The 22,278-nt window shown below is 44.9% G+C and overlaps 3 protein-coding genes across 10 annotated transcripts in view; 2 read left to right on the top strand and 1 right to left on the bottom strand.

The window, feature by feature from the left end:
- CEP126 (centrosomal protein 126) overlaps nucleotides 1-1,825 on the bottom strand; it is a 29,619-nt gene extending 27,794 nt beyond the window's left edge. For all 3 annotated transcript variants that reach the window (XR_013231713.1, XM_077341510.1, XM_077341511.1), the window contains exon 1: nucleotides 1,562-1,825. Coding sequence is in view for 2 of the 3 variants with exons in the window: in XM_077341510.1 (XP_077197625.1) it covers nucleotides 1,562-1,743 (182 nt within the window). In the remaining variant the exon portion in view is untranslated. The remainder of the gene's footprint in view (nucleotides 1-1,561) is intronic.
- The window catches only part of LOC143839468 (uncharacterized), a 197,554-nt gene that overhangs the window by 88,196 nt on the left and 87,080 nt on the right, over nucleotides 1-22,278 (top strand). The window lies entirely within an intron of this gene.
- ANGPTL5 (angiopoietin like 5) lies at nucleotides 1,850-19,612 on the top strand. 4 transcript variants are annotated; one of them, XM_077341513.1, is made up of 10 exons: nucleotides 1,850-2,054; nucleotides 3,697-3,806; nucleotides 4,500-4,605; nucleotides 8,081-8,216; nucleotides 9,319-9,422; nucleotides 9,989-10,082; nucleotides 11,774-11,874; nucleotides 15,633-15,753; nucleotides 17,024-17,209; nucleotides 19,118-19,612. In XM_077341513.1, the coding sequence occupies exons 3-10, from the start codon at nucleotides 4,507-4,509 to the stop codon at nucleotides 19,426-19,428; spliced, it is 1,152 nt and encodes a 383-aa protein (XP_077197628.1). In that variant the 5' UTR covers nucleotides 1,850-2,054; nucleotides 3,697-3,806; nucleotides 4,500-4,506; the 3' UTR covers nucleotides 19,429-19,612. The 4 variants fall into 4 exon arrangements, with proteins under 4 accessions (XP_077197628.1, XP_077197627.1, XP_077197629.1 ...); XM_077341512.1 differs by lacking the exon at nucleotides 3,697-3,806 and having other exon boundaries at nucleotides 2,000-2,154; XM_077341514.1 differs by lacking the exon at nucleotides 3,697-3,806 and having other exon boundaries at nucleotides 2,012-2,141.

Genomic DNA, 22,278 nt, shown 5'->3' with positions numbered 1-22,278 from the left:
CATGCACATGAAAGCCAGAAGCTTTGTTGGCCTTAAAGATGCCACTGGACTCAAACGTTGTTCTGATGTTTCAGACCAACATGGCTACCCAAATGAAGACCAGTTGATCCTACGAAGCCAAAATCAAAGAAAAAGGAACATGACAGCTGAATAATAAATATCTCTTAATTAATCAGTTTCAACCTGAGCTCCATGAATATTGTGTTGCAAGTATTGAGATTGAAAACGGATTCATTAAAAGAAGTTTATTATTCAACTGTTGTGTCATTTTTTTCTTCAGCATGGCTTACCAGAAGAATCAATCTCAGTAAACAGAAAAGAGGTTACAATATCTGCACTGGTCCAAAACAAAACTCAGAAACCTAAGCCATATAATATCTTTTATGGAGACTATAACCAAAATGACCCCAACCAGTAGTAATAAACAGTTGCCTTGTGGCATCTTTTAAAAAACGGTGAAAAACTAATAAATATTCTTTAAGCACAATGCTAGGTGGACAAGAGCTATCTACGAAGCCATCTAGACAAGATGCAAGAGGCCAGATCTAGTCCACCAAAGAATATGTACCAAACAAAACTCTTAAAGGTGCCACAAGTTCAAGAGGGTACCCTTGTTGGGGGAAGAATTTCTGGAGGACTCAAAAGCTTGCACACTAATTCTGTGTCGGTTAGGGATGCCAGCCTCCAGGCAGGACCTGGGGATCACTCCACACCACAGAGATCAGTTCCCCTGGAGGAAACAGCTTCTTTGGAGGGTAGAGCCATTGCCATCGTACCCCACTGAGGTCCCTGTCCTCCCCAGGCTCCCCCCCCCCAAATCTCAAGGAGTTTCCCAATCTGGATCTGCCAACCTTCGTGTCGGTGTGATTTGAGTCACTCTTATAATAATACAAACAAAAGGGGGAGGGGGCTATGTTTCAGGATATTAGGTGCGCCCCAAAAAACTGAACCACGTTGGGAGTCCTGTGGCGCCCTGAAGACCAACAAAATTTTATTCAGATTCAAGTGGGCAGCCGTGTTGGCCTGAAGTAACACCCCAAAAACGGAGCCCAATAATAGCAGCTTGAAGACAGCCAAAGACTTATTCAAGGCGTGAGATTTTGAGCCCTCACGCCTCGAATAAATTTTCGTTGGTCTTCATTTTATTGTTCTTCAGACACAAACGCGGATAACCCTGAATCCATCTCTGTCGGTCTCCAAGGTGCCCGCTGGGACTCCAACTTGTGGTTCTGCTGCTAAAGGCCGCCTCAATCTCCTTGGGGGAAAAAAAAACAACAAGCCCTGTTAAGCCTACACCTCAAATTTTTCAAAAAGTTAAAGTCAGGGGTAGTCAAACTGCGGCCCTCCAGATGCCCATGGACTACAATTCCCAGGGGCCCCTGCCAGCATTCGCTGGCAGGGGCTCCTGGGAATTGTAGTCCATGGACATCTGGAGGGCCGCAGTTTGACTACCCCTGATTAAAGGCTGAGGCGGGCAGCCGCCTGAGGCCTCCCGAAAGCCTCCCTCCTACCCCGCCCGCCCACCCGTCTGCCCGGCCGGCCGGCCGCGGCCAGAGGATACTGAGTGCTGGGCGCGAAGGCGCTCAAGGCCCGGCGGCTGACCACCCGCGACAAGGCGCTGTCCGAGGGGCTCCTCCGCCAGCCTTCCGCCGCGCGCCCGCCGGCCGACACCGCCCGCGGGAAGATGGAGTAGTAGCCGCCGCCGCTCTTGCGCCCCGCGCCGCCCCCGCCGCCGGGCTCCATTCACCGCGCGGCCTCCATCGCCGCCTCGCGGGCGGGCGCAATCCACCCCACCCCCCGGACCCGGTCCGCCCTCGCCGCCGCCGCCGCCCCACGCCTCTTCACGCCGCCCGTCGGCCCTCAGCGCCCAGCGCGGGCGCGGCAGGCCGCCGTCCCCGCCTCAGAAGCCCCCGCCGAAGCCCTTCGCCCGGCTCCAGGGCGCCGGCGCCATCTTAGCAACCGGCGACGCCGCTTCCTTCGCAACGGAAACCACGGGCGACGGCCGAGGCGGGCGGGCGGGCGACGGGCGGGCGGAGGGCGCTTCAGTCCCGGCGGTGGGTTTGGTGAGGCGGAGGCCTTGCCCAGCCATGAGCTCGGTTGCCAACCTCCCGTTGGGGGGGGGATGTCGTGCAAAAATACAGGTGGGGGATACAGGTAGGGATGGATTGGGTGGGCCTCAAGGCAATCTTCAGTACCGCAACACGACGTGTGCTCATTTCGTTCAAATATTCTATCCAGCGGTAGTCAACCTGTAGTCCTCCAGATGTTCATGGACTACAATTCCCATGAGCCCCTGCCAGCCTCCTTATTCTTTTATTTGGGGGCAATGTGACACGAATGCGATGTTGTTTCTCCAAGGTTTTTGTGAACCACAACGGAACTCAGAAGGAACTCAGAAACTTTGCTGAGTAAAAGCCTTATCTCGTACTATCAACTTCTTCAAAACATATTTGGCAGGCGCCTACAGGCAGCACTTTGGGATAGAATAAAGCTTGTATTTATTTAAGAGTCACCTGGCTGTTCCTAATGTTGCCAAACAGCCCTGTTTTGATGTTTCTCCTGGCTTCAAACTGCTGAGGGGTCAAATGCTAGAAGACAAATAGCAACTACTGAAGTGGAAGGCCCACCAAAACCTTTGGGAGAGAATTAGGGTCTAATGAAGAAGAGTGGGTTTTCTGTCAGCAAAAGTCTCTCTCTGGCCGACTGTGTATGGACAAATCCCCACTTCCACATGATGCAGCTGCTGGGCAGGCCCCCTCCTGCCATGGATCAGGCCCTTACTTGCCCCGGGCTAAGGGAGCACGGGAGAATCTGTGTTCCCTTAGCCGCTGTGGGGGCCAACAGGGCCTCTCGCGTGGCAGGCCCGTCTGGACAGAAGGGACAACGGTGGCCCAGAAGGGACAAAGAATGCCCTGGTTGACTTCATGGTGCTTTGCCACGCCACGGGTGGCCCAGGGCATTCATTTTTATATTGCACCCTCCTGCAAAATAAAATTTAAAAACTCTCTCTCTCCCCCCCCCCCCATGCAGGGGAACTATTCCACCACTGCTTTGTTTCCCAGGGGGACACATTTAAGTGCCTGAGCAGATCCATTGCTGAAATGTGTCCCCCGTGGGAACACAGTAAACTGCAGAGCTTTATGCTCCGCAGCACTGTACTACAAGTGGCCCCCCTTCCCACCCCCTGAGCAAGGCTGGGTCTTGCTTGTTTGCTTGAGGGTGAACTTCTGGAAAGGGGAACGTATTGGCAAATAGCGGGGGTGGAATCATTACAATGGGTACCTTGCATTCCCGTATTTGCCAGCGTATAAGACGACCCCCCAACATTTCCACTCAAAATAAAGAGTTTGTTACATTACATTACAGTACTATGGGCCACTATGGGCAGCTATGTCTATCCCAACTGAAGTGCACCCCGCGTATAGGACGACCCCCCCCCACTTGGAGGCATGTTTTTCAGGGGGGGAAAGTAGTCTTATACGCCAGCAAATACTGTACATATAAAGCCCTGGTGCTTAGAGGTCCTGGGGGGAAATGTCCATGTGCCTAAATGTGTGGGCAGTATTATTCCCCCCGCCCCCAACAGGTCTGAACTGTGTCAAACTGTACAATAGTCAGTACATGAAAACAGCTTACATGCATGAAAAACTCATAAAAGCCATTGGTGCTTAATGATATACAGTGTGCTGTCTCAAGATTATTTCCAGATGATTAGAGTTGGAAATCAACAGCTCACAGCGTGCTGCTCCCACCCAGGAGCCAGATATCTCTGAGCCTGAAGAGGGATTTTGGTGACTATAAACATAGTACGTCTGCAACTTCTTCTCACTCCATCCCTCCCTACCTCTGGAAACAGCTGGGTGGGAGGGAAAGCAGAGGATGAAAGAGGAGAAACCCATGGGGGACTCAGCTTTTCTTTAGGGGAGGGGAGAAGACAAATCTAAATCAGTATAACCCAGAAAGTGTGTGGGAGTGTGGGGGGTTTCCCTTTACCATCTAGTTTCCTCTGTTTGCTTCCATTATTTTTGCCCCACCTTTATTTTATGGTTATAAAGAAGAAGGAGGAGAGAAATGATAGAATAGTGGCTGAGTTTGCTGGAAAACTATGAGATGGGTTTTTTTTTTTTGCTATGCCTGTGTATATCTGACAGGTCTTAATAAAATGGCCCTTGCCCTTTCCTTCTGCAGAACATTGGCACAGCTACAAAAATCACAGTTTGTTACCTAACTGTTAGCCATCCGACCTTCACAATCCTCATGGTTAGGATCAACCACTGCAAGATTTAGGAACGCTCCTCGGGTCAAACCATGAGTGTGTTACATAAAAGTAATTTTGTACATCCCCCATCCCGAAGTCTGTTCATAAAAGGGTTGGCTTGCTAGCGAATGTTTGTGCCGTACACATTCCTGAATTCTTAACTCAAGGCTTCATCGGCTCGCGGACAGTCTTTTCCAGGACAATTTGAGAAAGTCTTTGAAAACCCTTTTCATTCCTTCAGCTCAGAGATGATCCAGCCTGGGGCCTCCTTAGTGATCTTCTTGAGTGTCATGTTTTTCATTTCGGCCGATGGTGTGTCTGGTATTGCCCAGCCATGTTCTGCAATGGTAAGGTTTGCAGCGTGTGTGCCTTGAACAGATTTATAGAATAAGAGAAGTGGCGGTCAGGCACTCCTCTGCTTTTAGACTCTTGTTTTGGTTTGGGAGGGATTTTGACGGTAAGAGCAGTTGCATTCCTCTTGAAAATACCCTGCTGAATCTGCCCTAAAGCGACCCCCTTTCCTAATTGCAGAGGAAGAATGATGAATCCACAAACGTTCCCGGGAATTTTAGCAAGTTAAAGTCTTCTTAAAACTCAGTTATTAAATGGTGGAGATGGAAACCTGCCTCTCCACAGAAAACCTAATCTTTTGATACATCTGTGCTGGTGTCAATGCAAAACAACATGGAATTTGTTATATCTTGATTTTCTAAAGCAGGTTAAAAAACCCACCCCAGTCTTTTAGGTCTATTTCTTGTTGCCGTTCTTTTTACAATATGCTTAGGATTCCTACTAGCCTCCTGCAGAAATGTCTCAAAATCTTTTTCATGGAAGGATTAATGTTTCTCAGTTTTAGTCCTTTGTTCGAAGCCAAGAAAACGGAAAGAGCTGGCAAAAGTTCCAGGTGCTTTGCTGCATATGTGTACAATGGGGAAATCTGTTAATAGTTAAGGATTTTGTTTTTAGAAACCTCTCTTGTTTCGTCAATCCTCCATTAATCACTCAGCTTAAGTGTGTTTAGGATGAAAGTGTTTGCTTATAGTTCTTTTGCCTTCGGTAACTATTTCTGTTCTATCAGGATTATGGCTTACAATGTACACTGTTGTGTCAGTATATGGCCAATGCCAGAAATAAAAGGTGAACATCTGTAAAAATGTCAAACAAAAATGTTTTATAGTTTTCATGTTTTAAAATGTTTTCATTATACACTTTGCATGTTTTCACTTTTTAAAAAAGAACCTCAACAAATACAGTTTTATCAAAGCTAGGAACTGCAAAAACAGAATATTTCCTTAGAAAAGGAAGAAAGGAACCTGACAGAAATGTTTGAAAAGGGAATAGTATTTTTTTTCTTTTGCTTCAAGCAATTCAAGATTTCCAGGTTTTAAATTGTTTAAGAGTAAGATTTTAAATGTCATTCTAAGTGCTTGATTTCTGAAATGAAAAAGCCCTGAGCTGCAAGCCAAACATTTCCCCTGCTATAGTTAGAATTGCCATGTGAAAATTGGCCACCGGTGGGAAGCTTTGGGATGGCAGAGAATGACATCACACAATGATGCACCACAAGATGATGTCATTTCCCAATAGTATCTGGAAGTGACATTATGACCATTTACTCACTGGGAACTTCATTGCCCCAGCTCCCATTCAGGAGCACAAATTGGGGGTGGATGAGCTGCACTAGGCCAAATGTTCCCCCATGTGGGGGCAGGAAGAGGCGAGGCAACTTGCCATGACTAAAACTCCAGCCTGCAGCCCAGCAGGAAACCCCCAGTGCATAAACTGTCTATGAGGCTCTAGGAACTCAGTCACCTCTATAATTTTTTAATATGAGAGATATGTGAATTCATAGGGCGCTGTGACATCATTTCCAGGTATTACCCTATATACTCGCATATAAGCCATACTGTGGGTGGCCCGGGGCACTTATTTTCATTTAGCAGGAAGGTGGGATTCTGTTCCAAGCAATCCCATCTTCCTGCAAAATACCCCCCCCCCCGCCCCGTGCAGCATAACTAATCCACCTCTGTTTTGTTTCCTGGGGGGACACATTACAGCAGGACACCAGGTTTCCTGCTGAAATGTGTCCCCTATGTGGACACAGACTGGGTGCACCCACTGCCATGCATAATGGGCCCATGTCAAGCTTTCTCAACCAAGGGTTGGGTGATATGGTCATATATCATCCTATTGAGCCACCACTCCCTCCCCAAATGGCCAGTGATGGGCCTGGAGAGGATAGGAGGGATAAAGGTCTTGGGTGGGCATGTAAACAGCTCTGCTTCCCAACCATATTTTGTATGATAGAGCCATTTCTGGGGTATTTTGAAGCCTGAAGAATGTTTCAGGGGTTTCTCAATGGGAAACAGGTTGAGAAATGCTGTACTATGTAGATGGCATACCAAAAGACATGGAAGGCCTGAACAGCAGGAATAGGCTGCGTACAATATTGCTACTGCTGCACACATAGAATTTACCGTTTGCTGATTTTATGCCTTGGTTATCAATATAGTTGCTATATACGAAAGTGTGGTAAGAAAGTCAATTTATTTGTGCTGCCATTGTTTCACACCAGTACAAACTTAATAAGTATAGTAAAACATGACCGTAACAGGACGCAAAAGCAATTTTCTGAGAAAGGTTTCCATATAGTTTGTTTTATGCCAGCTGGCTTTATTCTTTTTTCGCAAGTCATATTCAACAATGGTAAATTACAATCCTGCAAGACATTATAGACTCAGAAACTGTGCTCCTGTGGTCCTGGTTTCACTTTAGCAAACATATGCAACTGTCTTATATTCTCAGTGCCATTTGTCTGTTGCACACAGTTCTACTGCAACAGAAAGCTGCCCTGCTGTTGGAGTCCTGCTGAGGGATGGGAGAGTCTCCTGCCTCCCACACCTCTTTACACGCTTCAAGTGGTGATGACATCATGTCTAGGTAAATCACTCAGCAGTGATATAATCTTTCCACCCACCTTGGCTGCTCTAGAAAGTTCCCCAGTCTCTATGGCAAAGAACAAAATTCCTAGAGCCTTTCAGACATGACGATTGGAAATTATATCACAGTATATGTGGCATCATTTCCCCTCTCTTTTTTTAATTGAGAGAATAGATGACGATGCGGGTGAGGCAGTGGGAGGGTGTGAGATTGACCACTGCATCAGGCAGTCTGGTAACCTTAAACCCTACTCTCCATGCCTCACCTGCAGAGACCCCAAAGACAGGGCTTTTTCAGTGGTGGCACCATTCCTTTGCAATGTCCCCTAATTGAGGGTTTTCTGCTGCCTACCAACTTTATTATTTAGGTCCTCAGTCTTTAATTCAAGGGTTGAATCTTTTAAAGCTGTTTTTATGGTCTGCTTCTAACCCCAGGACTGTTTTATGGATATCATTACAGGCTGTTGAATATTGTTTCATGCTGTTATTATGCTCCTAGTTGGTTTTTATGGCTTTGCTGATCATTTTTAACACTGTTATTTTTATGGTTTTCTTGTACGTTTATTCTTTGTGAGCCATTTCAGGCAGACTTGTAGAGAACCATATATACATTTTCTAAATAAAAGAACATAAAGCTTCAACTCAGTACATCTATTAAATAAATGTTTTAAAACCCAAGTATCCTGTATTCATACACTGGATTTTTACTTGTATGTATAAAACACCTTAAGGTATAAACCTAAAAATGAAATGTATGAAATATTGATTTGTTGTGCTTTGTGATGACAACTTGTTTTCTTTTTAGTTCTTGAGTGTAGAGAACTGGGGTATACAGATGGTTGACAAGATTTCTTTAATTTTTCGCTACTCTTTGGTGTTTCAGAATACTTCCGTAACAAGCACAGACAGTCCAGGAACAAAAAATCAATCTGCAGATATTTCGCAAGAGAAGAAAAAATGCTCCATGCCTTGTGACTTTCAAGCTAAAGTAATGCGGGAAGAAAAACATTATATGTGTAGTATGTACCTTCTAATTATAGTTATTCTTTTGTGTCATTCTACTGCAAAACCATACAGAATTGCACTGCATTGTACTGATTTTTGTGGGTTATCATTTTCAAATTAAGGGCCAGTTCATCATCCGTTGACTGTAGCGTCACGTGATAAGTTTAGCATGTATAAATCAGCCAGCATGAGTTAATAATCAGAGATAGGACAACAGAGACAGCTCACATATTCATCTAAGTGACATCAAGAGAGCAATCTTATTCAAAGCCCATGTTATTCAATAGGCTTATTCCCAGGAAAGGGTCCTTAGAATTGCAGCCCAAGTAGGGTTGCCAATTATGGCTTGGGAATTTCCTGGAGATTTGGGGGTGGTTTTTGGAGATGGTGGAGTCTGTCCAAGAAAGGGATCTCAGCAGGGATATGATTCTATAGAGATTCTAAACCTGCCCTTTCCCCATGGGAACTAATCTCTGTAGTCTAAAGATCAGTTGTAATCTTGGGAGAACTCTAAGCCCAAGCTGGAGACTGCCAACCCTAAACTCAAGTGATTCATATGGGTATTACTTGAGCTTAAAAACCTTTCACTCACACAAATACTTAACACTTACTTAGCCTGTTTCATAGAATCCTTAGAGTAACAACCCTGGAAGGTACATCAGGTGATCTACTTGAAGACCAGTTTCCATGTTTTGTCTTGTATTCATAAACATGAAGTACACGTAGAAGCTCTCCCAGTTGCATGGGGATCCATATGTTTCTGAGCAGTCCCATTTAAAGATTTCTGAGAATCTTTAAATGACCAATTTAGTTATGGTCCAATGAATTGGCTTTCATGGGTGGGGTCAACTGGTGGTTGTGGGTTTTCCAGGCTGTGTGGCCATGGTCTGGTAGATCTAGTTCCTGATGTTTCACCAGTAGGACAACCAGTTAGGTATGGTCCCTTCCTGCAGTGCCAGCCTATCCCGATAGTGGAGGTTGTGCCTAAAATCCCACAAACCGGTGTCCTGTGTTGACTTTGGAAGCTGACTTGATATTTCCACACAATACTAACACAATCTATACTGTAATGTTTGTCACATCTGATTAAATAACAAATAATCTGTTTGCTCAAAGGGAATTTGCAGAGTTCTCTAGTGGAATATGCAAGAAGCACCAAGAAAATGATAAGGAACTTGATGGAGGACCAGCAGTCTTCTCTGGATTACCTTTCTAATCAGGTGCCTGCTGATACTTTGAGAATACGCTGCTTTCGGTACAGGAAGTAGTATTAATTGAGTATTTTTCTTCATCCCAATGAAATCTGAATTATAAATTTAAAGAATGACTTTCATAGAAGAAGCTAATTCTTACTGTCCCTCAGACATCAATATTTTGGGGTTGTTTGATTGTAAGGGCAACAAATTGCCGTTATCTCATTTTATTTATTTATGCTTTTGTTTATACCCCGCCACTCTCAACAATGTCTTCTCGCGGTGGCTTACAATATAAAACTCCCCAGTCCAGTAAAATACTAATCAATAATCAACGTGCAGAAGTCAGCGTTATGAAGAGAAGCTTAATCTTGCGAAATCCTTGGTTCCTCTCCAGAATATTTATTCAACATATAGAATTAGTTTTATCATTTTCCAACAGATGTGTAGTTACATTAAAAAAAACAATTATGTATAAACTGTGCCATTCAAAACTTTTTAGACATCTGCTACCGATGATGAGCAATTTCTAAAAATGCAGTATTGGCTTGAAACTGTAAGGATATTTAACCAGTCTTCTTTTCAACACACAGGTTAATGAACTTATGAGTCGGGTTATGCAGTTAAATGGCGACAGTTCTAGGAGACCAATAGATGTATTTCCCCACCGAGCAATTCAGTCTCACGGTATGGACTCCTCTTGGCTAGCAGATAATATTTCTATTTTTGGTTCTGTAATGATTCTGGAATCTCAGTGGCGAAAAATCAAGATGGCGGAGGGAGGAGCCAGTTGTTTTAAAGCTGTACATTTTTCTTCCTTTGGTACAATATCTTTTGAATAGATCCATTCATCCAAATAAGTATCTCAGTACTTCAAACTTTACTTGTAGGAATAGTCAACCTTATGATGGCTCCTAATAATTTCTACACCGCTTAAATAGACAATAAATTTTGCAATCTCTTTATCTTGCTTATCTTTACTACCATCCTATGAGATAGGTTTTAAAAAATCATGTTTTACTGCAGGGAAAGTAAATTCGAGTGGCAGTGACCTATCCAAATAAGCAGTCTCCCATGTGTCATTCATTGCTGATTATTTGTAGTTTATATAGTGTGGTTACTGCTTCGAGAGCCAGCTTGGTGTAGTAGGTAAGAATGGCAACCTCTCATCTGGAGAATTGGGTTTGATTCTCCATTCCTGCTCCATGTGCAGTCAGCTGGGTGACCTTAGGCTAGTCCCAGTTCTCTCAGAGCTCTCTCAGCCTCACCTATCTCTCAGGGTGTTGTGGGGAAAGGAAGGGAAAGTGATTGTAAGCCACTTCAAGACTCCTTTACAACCCCCCCCCCAAAAAAAACAGCTCCTCTTCTTCTGCCTTGTTAGCCTGCATAAAGATCTAAGGCTAGTAATCATGAGGACAAATAAACTGGTATGTTACTCTGCAGGCTGTGCTTCAACCATGGGAGAAATAGAAAGCACATGACATGAATGAAGAACAAATTGGCCCCAGGTCACAAGTGTATGCATATAACTGCTCTGCTCAGTCATTTTTCCATCTCAGTCTGTCAGGGTAGGGCTGCCAGCACTGCCTTGGTGTCTGGTGTCTGAGTAGGATGGAATTCGAGGAGGATGTGACAGCACTTCCCAAAATTATGGTAAAAACCAGACAGACACGGAGAAATTCTTCAAGCAATAGCATTGAGGATCGTTTTCTGGCTATCCCCCCCCCCCACACACTTATCCCTCCATTTCTTGAGGGTGAAGGTTTACCCACCATAGCTGGACACATGGCAAGCCTATGTCAGGGCCATGCCTGTATTCAGACTGGCAAATGGTTCTTTTGTCTGTTGTTGGAACTAAAATTGGAGGCTAGGGTTTGCCCAATGTGTAGCAGTCAGAAGGTTCGGCTGTATTAATGACTCAAAGGCAGAAGGCAAAGTTATTTGGCCTTTATACCAGGCCTGGCCAAATGAGATATTTCATGTCACTTGCCAATGTCCAAATCCTAGTAGCCATGGCTGGCACAATTCTTAGGGCCTCCTTATTCGTGATCAGTAGGAGTGGATGGCCTGCAATTTTGCATACACTTTTCACAGACCCACAAAGCTTCAGTAGTGTTTGGTGCGGAATTCGTGACCCGTCCATTCTAAATAGGGAGTTGCCATTAACTAAGGACAAGGTCTAACAAGCTTGGCTTAAGCCAGGCTAAACTCAAAAATGTAGCTCTTAAACTCGGCAGCCAGGTAGAGTTGAAGCTGGAGAGGGAGACATTTCAGGCCAACAGGCAGGGGAATAGTTAAGTTAGTATCTCCATTTTTTAGGCTTAATATTTGGTTGCATTTGCAAGATTGGGTCTGAACTTTGGTAATGCTGTCTCTAGGTTTGGATTGCAGTGATATTAAAGACACTATTGGAACGGTTACTAAAACTCCAAGTGGCCTGTACATCATCCATCCAGAAGGCTCAAGCTACCCCTTTGAGGTAATGAATGTTTTTCAAATCTTCTGGTTTCTTGCAAAAAACGTAGTGCTTTGATTGTTCTCCTCTCCCATTATGGCCAAGCTGAAGTCATCCAAGTCTCTTCTGCAGTGGTAGGATTCCTAGAGTGTCTTGTGACCATAGTTCCTCTCATTTTCTTCATGATGCTCCATTGAGCTGCAGCAGGAGCCCAAAGGCTGGGAATTTTCTGACAGCCCCCCTTCTGTATCCTGGTTGAACCTCTTGTTTTTCTCTTAAATTGCTCCCATTGGCCTTTTATTAATTTAGCAGCAACCCATGGTTTTCTAACACAGAGTCTTGTTGATATCACATGCACTTAGCTTCTTGAGAACCAACCTGGTGTTGTGGTTAAGGGCGGCAGCCTCAAATCTGGACAACCAGGAGTGATTCCCCACTCCTCCATATGCAGCCAGCTGGATCAGTCACGGTTCTGTCAGAGCTCTCTCAGCTCCACCCACCTCACAAGATGTTTGTTGTGGGGAGAGGAAGGGCAGGCGATTGTCAATTGCTTTTAGACTCCTTTGGATAGAAAAGTTGGTTCCTATATGCTGCTTTTCTCTACCCAAAGGAGTCTCAAAACGGCTTATATTCGCTTTCCCTTTCCTCTCCCCACAACAGACACCCTGTGAGGTAGATGAGGCTGAGAGAGCCCTGATATTACTGAAGAAGAGTTGGTTCTTTTAGGCTGCTTTTCTCTACCCAAAGGAGTCTCAAAGCGGCTTATATTTGCCTTCCCTTTCCTATCCCCACAACAGACACCCTGTGAGGGAGGTGAGGCTGAGAGCCCTGATATTACTGAAGAGTTGGTTCTTATGTGCCGCTTTTCTCTACCCAAAGGAGTCTCAAAGTGGCTTATATTTGCCTTCCCTTTCCTCTCCCCACAACAGACACCCTGTGAGGTGGGTGAGGCTGAGAGAGCCCTGATATTACTGCTTGGTCAGAACAGCTTTATCAGTGCTGTGGCAAGCCCAAGGTCACCCAGCTGGTTGCATGTGGAGGGAGCGCAGAATCGAACCCAGCATGCCAGATTAGAAGTCTGCACTCCTAACCACTACACCAAGCTGTCTCTCTAGTAAAAAGTGGGGTACAACCCTCACCCCTGCTCTTCTTAAAAGCTACATAAAGGGAATGTTTTATTCTCTTTGTGCTCCTTAGCTTTAAAAATCCCTGATTTTGCAACTGGCACTTTTATTAAATCAATGTACACAATAATGTTTTATAGATATTGACTTAGGGATATGATCTGATCAGCCAAACAAACATTCCCCCATAGTTTCAGTCCTAGTATCGTTTGTTTTTGTCCGTTCAGGGTTTGGGTGACTAATAAAGAAAATGAAAAATGTGTTTGCAATGGTTCAGCCCCGGCTCTTTGGAATAACAGTGATGAATAACTGCAAAGTGGGTAAGGCCAAAGGAGTGCTAGGCATATCTTACAAGCATTATGAAAAGTTTACACTTCAATGTCTAATTTATGTTTAACTGTATTCTAACAAAGCCCCTCACTATCTATAGCTGGCAAGGGAAGCTTTGATTCTCAAATCAATCGGTGTAATTTGTGCAAAATCATTTCTGTGATTGAAAAAAAAAACCCTCGTGAAATGTGGACTCTTAAGGGCTAAAACATTATCCATTCATGAACTATTTCAGCTCACAGGAAAGGGATACTTTTGCAAAAAGCAAGATGATAATTTAATCGCACCAAAAATTTCCTCTTAAATAAACACATTCTAATGTTTGAGAGTCAATGCCAGCATTTATAGAAGTTAATGATCTAAGAAGTCAAAATGCTTACTTATAACACTGGCCAGAAATCAAGAACCAATGGGAAAACATGGTTACATAAATAACCCAAGTGGGAGGGGAGTTAATACTGAAAACAAAGTCAGGGTAGGATTGCCAAGTTTCTCCCAGCAACCAATGGAGGATGGGAGGACTTACTGGGAGCGAGAGAAAGACACAGCTGATGTTGCAGTGAAGGGCCTACATCACTTCTGTCATGAGCCAGAAGTGTTGTCATCACACAGCAGCATCAGAGCAATACTCTGGTATTTGGGCAAAAACTCTATGGTAAATTTGACTTCTACCATAGAGGTTTTGCCCAACACCAGAGTGTCATCCCAATGGTTCTAATGTGATGATGTCACTTCCAGGTCATGTTGTAAGTGGCATAGGTACAATGCTGTGTTGACTGGGCCTCTTCTTTTTCTGAGTAAGTCCCCTGCATCGCCCCGCTGATTTGCAGCAGGTTGTTGGGCCTAGCAGTGGGGAATCTGTGCCTCCACCAGGATGTGAGGCAACCTTAAGTCAAGGATTCTATTTGAAATTTAAAGAAGGGGAAGGTTTTGGTAAGGAAGGGGAAATGGTCCAGCAAGGGGCATTTGGGGTCAGATTGCAAAAAAGCAGTCACTTTGGCCCAAATAAGGGCCATGTCGAAACTGGATGACTTGCTGGATCCAAATTCTATAAATCCAGTTTGCTGCAAGAACAAAAAGACTGAACTCGTGGCCAAAGCACTCAGGGGGTTTTCTGGGTATTTTGGGGTACTCGTTTGGCTGGGTTAAAGCTTTCTTTCCATTTCTCCCATGGTTACCAGCTGAGCAGTGGCAATGACTGTGGTGCTTGCTGCTGGGCTTGATGGGTGGCACACTGACTAATGTTGTTCTGTCCTTCCCTCCCTCCTTCCCTCCTTTTAGAACTTGTGAAACAACAAGGGAAAAAGTAATCAATAAATATTGTCTACCAAATGACCCTCAAAAGGTGCAGAGTGGGTGGAATGACCTCAATGTAGGTGGGGGAGTGGTCTGCAACAGGCAAGAAGAGGGAAATCTGAGGGAGTATGTGATGCTTTTGAATTACCATCAGCATAGAAAACAGGGAAACAGCAAGAAAGTGAACTGGGTGCTGAAGGTGGTGAAATCAATGAAGAACGAAAAAGAAAATCTGATAGAGATGCATGGCAAAAGCGAGGGGAAACACCTGTGCTTAATAGACTGAAGTAACTGGAACTCTTGAGAATTCTAGGTCTGCCACCATAGCTCCACCACATCCTTTTGGAGAGCCAGTTTGGTGTAGTGGTTAGGAGTGTGGACTTCTAATCTGGCATGCCAGGTTCGATTCTGCACTCCCCCACATGCAGCCAGCTGGGTGACCTTGGGCTCGCCACAGCACTGATAAAACTGTTCTGACTGAGCAGGAATATCAGGGCTCTCTCAGCCTCACCCACCTCACAGGGTGTCTGTTGTGGGGAGAGGAAAGGGAAGGCGACTGTAAGCCACTTTGAGCCTCCTTCGGGTAGAGAAAAGCAGCATATAAGAACCAATTCTTCTTCTTCAGTAATATCAGGGCTCTCTCAGCCTCACCTCCCTCACAGGGTGTCTGTTGTGGGGAGAGGAAAGGGAAGGCGACTGTAAGCCGCTTTGAGCCTCCTTCGGGTAGAGAAAAGCGGCATATAAAACCCAATTCTTCTTCTTCTTCTTCTTTCTCTAAAAACGGATCAGATCATGGAAATTCCCAGGGGAGGTGGAACATTGCTTTAAAAAAACCCACTTCCAAGAATGTTTCTAATTTCTCTTTAAAGAGGTGAAGGACTATTGAGCAAAATCACTGGTCTTACTCTGCAAAATACGAACTGTTCCTCACCGTATCAGTTATCCTTATTTGATTTGAAAGGATGAAAAGTATTCTGTGACAGACAAATGACATTATCAAAGGCCTTTTCCAAATCCTTGATTCATTTTAAGGTATTGTGCGAGATGGACTTCAGAGGAGGAGGCTGGACTGTGATTCAGAAAAGAACCGAGGGGATCGTCGAATTTCAGAAGATGTGGTCTGACTATTTGGATGGATTTGGGGACCTTTCAGGTGTCAGTTTCTAAATTGTGTGTGTGTGTGTGTAACCATTACTTATAGCGTAAGAGTTTCCTTTGTACAGCTGGACTGTGATGCTGCTTTAAGAATTGAGTTCACCAGCAGCTTGTTGATTTAGGCTAGAAATCTAGATTCTTTATTATAGAAGAACTCCATGCTGGGTAGAAAAGAGTAGAAAGTGCATTCTGCTATCGATCTATGCTAGGATGGCAAGAGACAAAAGGGGCCGAATCATAGAATCATAGAGTTAGAGGGGATCTCCAGGGTCATCTAGTCCAACCCTTTGCACAGTGCAGGGACTCACAACTACCTGCCCACTCACAGTGATCCCAATTTCATTCCCAATCTTATCTTCATGAAGGTTAGGAAAGAAAGGATCAGCTGGAAGGAATGATGTTCCTTGAGAACAACAATCCAGCTGACAAAGGAGATGCGGGACAGCAGATCAAAAGAAGGATGCTGGAAGTCTTTCCAGCTCTGTTGCCCTTTCTGAAGTCTCTGTGTGTGCTAGTACTAAGAGACATTGCACGGTCCATTCCTTCCGAGATGGCTGGAGGCATCTCCATTTGATACGGACTGTGCAATCTCTCTTAGTACTAGCACACACAGAGACTTCAGAAAGGGCAACCTGAACATGATCTGAAGCTACCTGAATAAATCTGAGTTTGTCTTTCTTGCAATATACTTCTTGGTAGATTTATTCATTGCACTCAGTATCACGCTTCTATGGCAGGACTAAACTCTTTTATCCAAATAGCCAGTAGTTATACACCCTTAAATCCACTAGCTTGGTGTAGTGGTTAGGAGTGTAGACTTCTAATCTGGTGACCCGGATTTGATGCAGCCAGCTGGGTGACCTTGGGCTTGCCACTGCATTGATAAAGCTGTTCTGACCCAGCAGTGACATCAGGGCTCTGTCAGCCTCACCCACCCCACAGGGTGTCTGTTGTAGGGAGAGGAAAAGGAAAGCCAGCGTAAGCCACTTTGAGGCTCCTTTGGGTATAGACTAGCGGCATATAAGAACCATCTCCTTCTTCTTCTTCTTCTTCTTCTTCTTCTTCTTCTTCTTCTTCTTCTTCTTCTTCTTCTTCTTCTTCTTCTTCTTCTTCTTCTTCTTCTTCTTCTTCTTCTTCTTCTTCTTCTTCTTCTTCTTCTTCTTTATTGAAAAGATATAACCCTGCTTTACATTGAACTCTTTAAGGTGGCACAGAGGGAGAAATCTTTGCTTCTATTCTTCCAAAGTTTATTTTAATGCCGTTTATAGGGGAATTTTGGCTCGGGCTCCGGAAGGTTTTCCACATAGTCAACCAGAAAACTGCCAGCTTCATGCTTTACGTGGGCTTGGAGTCTGAAGACGACACGTACGCATATGCGTCATATGACAGCTTTTGGCTAGAGGACGAAGCGTGCTCTTTTAAGATACATTTAGGACAATACTCTGGAAATGCCGGTAAGACTTTTCTTTTGGGTGCTCAGAGTTGTTCAGCTTTAAAAATTGCAGAGGGGAGATTTAGGGGGCAGATAACGTCTGCATGCAGCATGTATTCAAAAAGGAGATTAGTAATGAAGTGGAACCCTGAGCTGAATGGTCCAGGCTAGCCAGATCTTGTCAGATCTCAGAAGCTAAGCAGGGTCCTTCATGGTTAGTACTTGGGTGGGAGAACACCAAGGAAGTCCAAGGTTGCCGTGCAGAGGCAGCCAATGGCAAAACGCCTCTGTTCATCCCTTGCCCCGAAAACCTTAAGGCAGGGGTAGTCAAACTGCGGCCCTCCAGATGTCCATGGACTACAATTCCCAGGAGCCCCCGCCAGCATTCGCTGGCAGGGGGCTCCTGGGAATTGTAGTCCATGGACATCTGGAGGGCCGCAGTTTGACTACCCCTGCCTTAAGGAGTTGCCATAAGTCAGCTGTGACTTGACGGCACTTTCTATCACCCCCAAGAGAATGGTAGGCCCAGATTCTTCTTCTTTTTTTAACTATTCCATCTCCTACGTTTGGAATAATCACCAGGTTATATTCTGCTTTATGCTTTCTGGCAGGCATAGTAGGAAGGCAAGATTTGAACATTCCAGAATACCTGGCCTTGGAGAAGGGCCAGGCTCAGTGGTAGAGCGTTTGCATGGCATGCAGGAGGTCCTGGGTCCAATCCCTGAGAGCTCTAAGACAACAGCTCTGAGGAGACTGTGACTATCCAAGGTCACCCAGCTGGCTTCATGTGGAGGAGTGGGGCATCAAACCCAGTCCTCCAGATTAGAGTCTGTTGCTGTTTAACCACTATACTACATTTTAAAGCACTGGTATGACCTAATAGTAGGACTAAGTAGGGGGTGGGGATGGAGCCAAGTTCAAATCCCTGCTTGTCAAGAAGCTCACTAGGAAACCTCAGCCTAACTTAACTTAACCTCAGACTAGCTTAGCGTCTTTCCCAGCCTAACTTAACTTGCTGATTAGTTGTGAGGACAAATGGAGGTGAGACGAGCCATCCATGCAACCTCAAATTCCTTGGAGAAAGGATGGGATAAACATGCGATGAGTAGTTCAAGTTAGTTTTATTACGGTCATAGACCAGCACAAGATGATAGAAAAACATCCATTAAAACCAGGAATTAAAACATCTTAAAACATAACAATAAGAGCCTCTTGTGGCGCAGGGTGGTAAGGCAGCAGAAATGCTCTCTGAAGCTGTCTGCCCATGAGGCTGGGAGTTCAATCCCAGCAGCCGGCTCAAGGTTGACTCAGCCTTCCATCCTTCCGAGGTCGGTAAAATGAGTACCCAGCTTGCTGGAGGGTAAACGGTAATGACTGGGGAAGGCACTGGCAAACCACCCCGTATTGAGTCTGCCATGAAAACGCTAGAGGGCGTCACCCCAAGGGTCAGACATGACTCGGTGCTTGCACAGGGGATACCTTTACCTTTACCTTTTAAAACATAACCATACAAAATACAATAATAAGGTACATAAACGCAGCTGTCCAGTTCACTCGAAACAGAATTGTGATCGCTGCTGCGCAGAACTGGGCAACTCTACAGGTTGTATCATTATCTATATCTGCAATCAGCAGAGAAATGTAAAATTCTCCTGAACGCCCTGGGAATCTGCCTAACAGTGAAAGAATTAGACTAGTTCGAATGTCATTATAAAATCGACATTGAAGGAGAACATGTTCCATGGTTTCTGTGTCCCGAGCCACAAGTACATTTCCTTTTGATACAGGCTATTTCCCTATATCTTCCTTCGAATACCGCCGATAAGTAATAAATGTGCCTATGATTGTATTTTGGAATGCAGTACCTTGAAGTGAATTCAAATTAATTTAATCACTATTGCTATTTTTTTTCTCCCTTCCTGTTACTCAGGAGATGCATTTCGGGGACTCAAAGAAGAAGACAGCCAAAATGCGTTCCCTTTTAGTACGTACGATATGGACAACGACGGCTGCAACCCTGCATGCTCTCTCCAAGAAGAGCCTGTGAAGAGCTGCAGCAACTTCAGCGAGAAAACGGGCTGGTGGTTCAGCCAGTGTGGCCTTGCAAATCTCAACGGGCTGCATCGGTTCACGGGGAGGATGCTGCAAACAGGGATCCGGTGGGACACCTGGACTGTGGGTGGCGAGCCAGTCAAGATCAAGTCTGCCTCAATGAAAATCAGAAGGACTTATTTTAGATAACCGAATGATGAAATGGAAAGTTATCATTCGATGAAACTAGGCTGTTTTAGAGCTTATCTCAGGTGGAAATATGCGGAATTTTCACTAGGATTCTGTGTTTAGTAAGGTTCTAAAAAGATTTGCACACTTTAGTTGGAAATTGCACTTTTCGGTACATTATAATTATACTTCTGTTATGAAATTACCCCCGTTGTAGCTTTGTTACTGTCGTTATTAGTTACCTCACTGGTGGTCATAGTGACATATTGTGTCAGCGGTGTCCTTACAGGGATCAAAAGCTGTCAGCATAATTCCAAGAATGACAGCTCCTTTAATGCTCTGCGTTACCTTACCTTTAGATGCAGGGCCCAACTGGACAACGCTATGTCCTCAGGTACACCCCAGGAACGCCCCCCATTTTGAAACAGCAAATGCACAGGTAAGAATGCCTTTAATCTGCACCCAAGGGCCCAAGACTGGATAGGACCACCATGGCACAGGGGCAGGAAGGGCTTCTGCCTTTCCCCCTTGTCGTTTTTCCAATCTGATTACAGTACAAAAAAAAGAAAGGTTCGCAATGAACAATCAACAGAAGAGAAAGGGAACCTTTCCAAGGCAATATGTTTGTAAGGATATATACAATGAGTAAATACAATTTCTTTTGCATCTTTTATATACCAGAAGGAACAACCATAACGGCTTCTAGATCAATTCCGTTTTCATTGGCTTCAACAGTGGTTGAAACCTCCAATCCTCCAAAACCAGTTTGTAGTATCAAAGGTGGCAAAATCCTATCGCCTTTCCTTATATTACTATTGTTAATATTTTAGTATCAATCGGCCATAGGCTCTCTAGGGCAGGGGTAGTCAACCTGTGGTCCTCCAGATGTCCATGGACTACAATTCCCATGAGCCCCTGCCAGCAAATGCTGGCAGGGGCTCATGGGAATTGTAGTCCATTGACATTTGGAGGACCACAGGTTGACGACCCCTGCTCTAGGGTACTGCGGGGAATGCTAGTCAACGACCACTCCCTCTTTTCCCTCAGAACTCTTTCCCCCCCCTCAAAACCCACCCATAGATCCCTCTGAGGGACAAAATAACTTCCCCCCCTTCTCTAACAGGGGGGGCCAAACCCACAGGGTTATATAAATAACTGACCAGCTTATAAACCGGAAGTCATTGAAATAAAGCATTTCCCAACCACAGGGCCGACTTGTTTATCCATCCACAAGGCCAGGTCCTGGAGCATCCCCACACCAGCTTGGTGTAGTGATTACGAGCATTAAGAGCAGGCCTCTGATCTGGAGAACTGAATTCAATTCCCCAGTCCTCTTCTACCTGCAGTCAGTTGACCTTGGCCAGTCACACTTCTCTCAGGGCTCTCTCATCCTCACTTGCCTCACAAGGTTAAGGTGACCAGATTTTAATATTGGTAAAGTGGGACACCATTGACTGGGGGGGGGGGTTCTTGATTTAAAAATTGGTCTATATGGAGCAACTGAAAGTTTCATAGAATACATAGAATGCAGAAATAGTATTGTAATATATATTTTTAAAATTTCAACATAGGTACAATTTGCCAGGTGCCCCCAGATGTCCCTCCAAAAGTGGGACAATCTGGTCACCTTACACAAGGTGTCTGTTGTGGGGAAAGGATGGGAAGGCGATTGTAAGCTCCTTTAAGACTCATTTGGGTAGCAAAAAGGACAGAAAAAAACCCTAGCTCTTCTCCTTAATTTGATCTACCAGAGAAAGCATAGCCCCATCTACGGTTGGTAAAGCAAGACTGGCCAAAGACTTTGTCGTCTCAAAATAGTGATGGTCATGGGATGGCATGTCCCTGTTCAAAGCACATCCCTTTTCCCATTCAGGAAAGATCTAGTAAAGTAACCTAATCCAAATGTAAAGTCATGTACCATTTGTATTTCCAGACGGCTTTGTGTGCCCATTATCAGAGCCAACACGTATTTTAATGAGAACTTCATATGTGAAGCGTCTTGAAGACACAGATTTCTTTTTCATTGTCCCCAAACAGCTGGAGAATCATTTCCACAGCAAGCGGGGCAAGTCTGCCGCTCAGCTATGCCTGACGTGGCAGCAGAAGCTCAATGTGTTAAACATTTGGAAACAAAAGGCGTTTTCCTGCGAGGAGGTTGCCTTTCTCCCTGGACGAGCTTCAGTCTGGGCTGCACAGTCTCTGCAGATGTACTTAGATGACAAAATGTCAGTGCCTATTTGTGTTGTAGAGTGAGCTGAATATCAGATTGTCCCTGTGAAATGCATCGGCACAGTATTAACTGTTTGTACTAGAACAATGTAGTGCAATACTGTAGGGTAAATTTGTATTTTGCAAAAAAATATGCTTCCTCAGATGCTATTTTGTACAGCCGGGGAAGGCACAGGAAAACCTCTACTTTGTCTACCAGGAGACCCCTCCTTTGGCACCCAGAACATATTCTAAATATAAACTGATATTACATGAGATCCAGTCTTGGTCAGAAGGACTCCACTAGAAGGAGTCTTCCACCAAGAAAATATTCCTCACTTAGTAGAAGGAGCCACAGAATTTATAATAACACTAGTATCAAAGCCCATTTTAAACATGGGATTGGAAAGGGGTGGTAGGGAGGAGGGCGTGAGAGGATGGCCGTGAAAGCCCCCCCCCCACTGGCGGCAACAGGGCTTTGCGGCCCACAGGGAGGCTGCAAACTCCCCCCTGGCTCCCTCCCAGCAGGAGCGTACCTGTGAGCTGCAAAGTCCTGTTGCTGCCTCTCTCCTCGTGGGTGACAATGAAGGCCGCAGCCACAAGGCTTCTAGCAGGCAGGGAGGGAGCTGGAAGAGGAGGGCCAATCAGAGTGGACTTGCACGG

Source organism: Paroedura picta, chromosome 6, assembly GCF_049243985.1.
Source record: "Paroedura picta isolate Pp20150507F chromosome 6, Ppicta_v3.0, whole genome shotgun sequence".
In the NCBI taxonomy this organism is placed as follows: Eukaryota; Metazoa; Chordata; class Lepidosauria; order Squamata; family Gekkonidae; genus Paroedura; species Paroedura picta.
The sequence above is the reverse complement of the archived record's forward strand: the minus strand, read 5'-3'. Positions and strand labels throughout refer to the sequence as shown.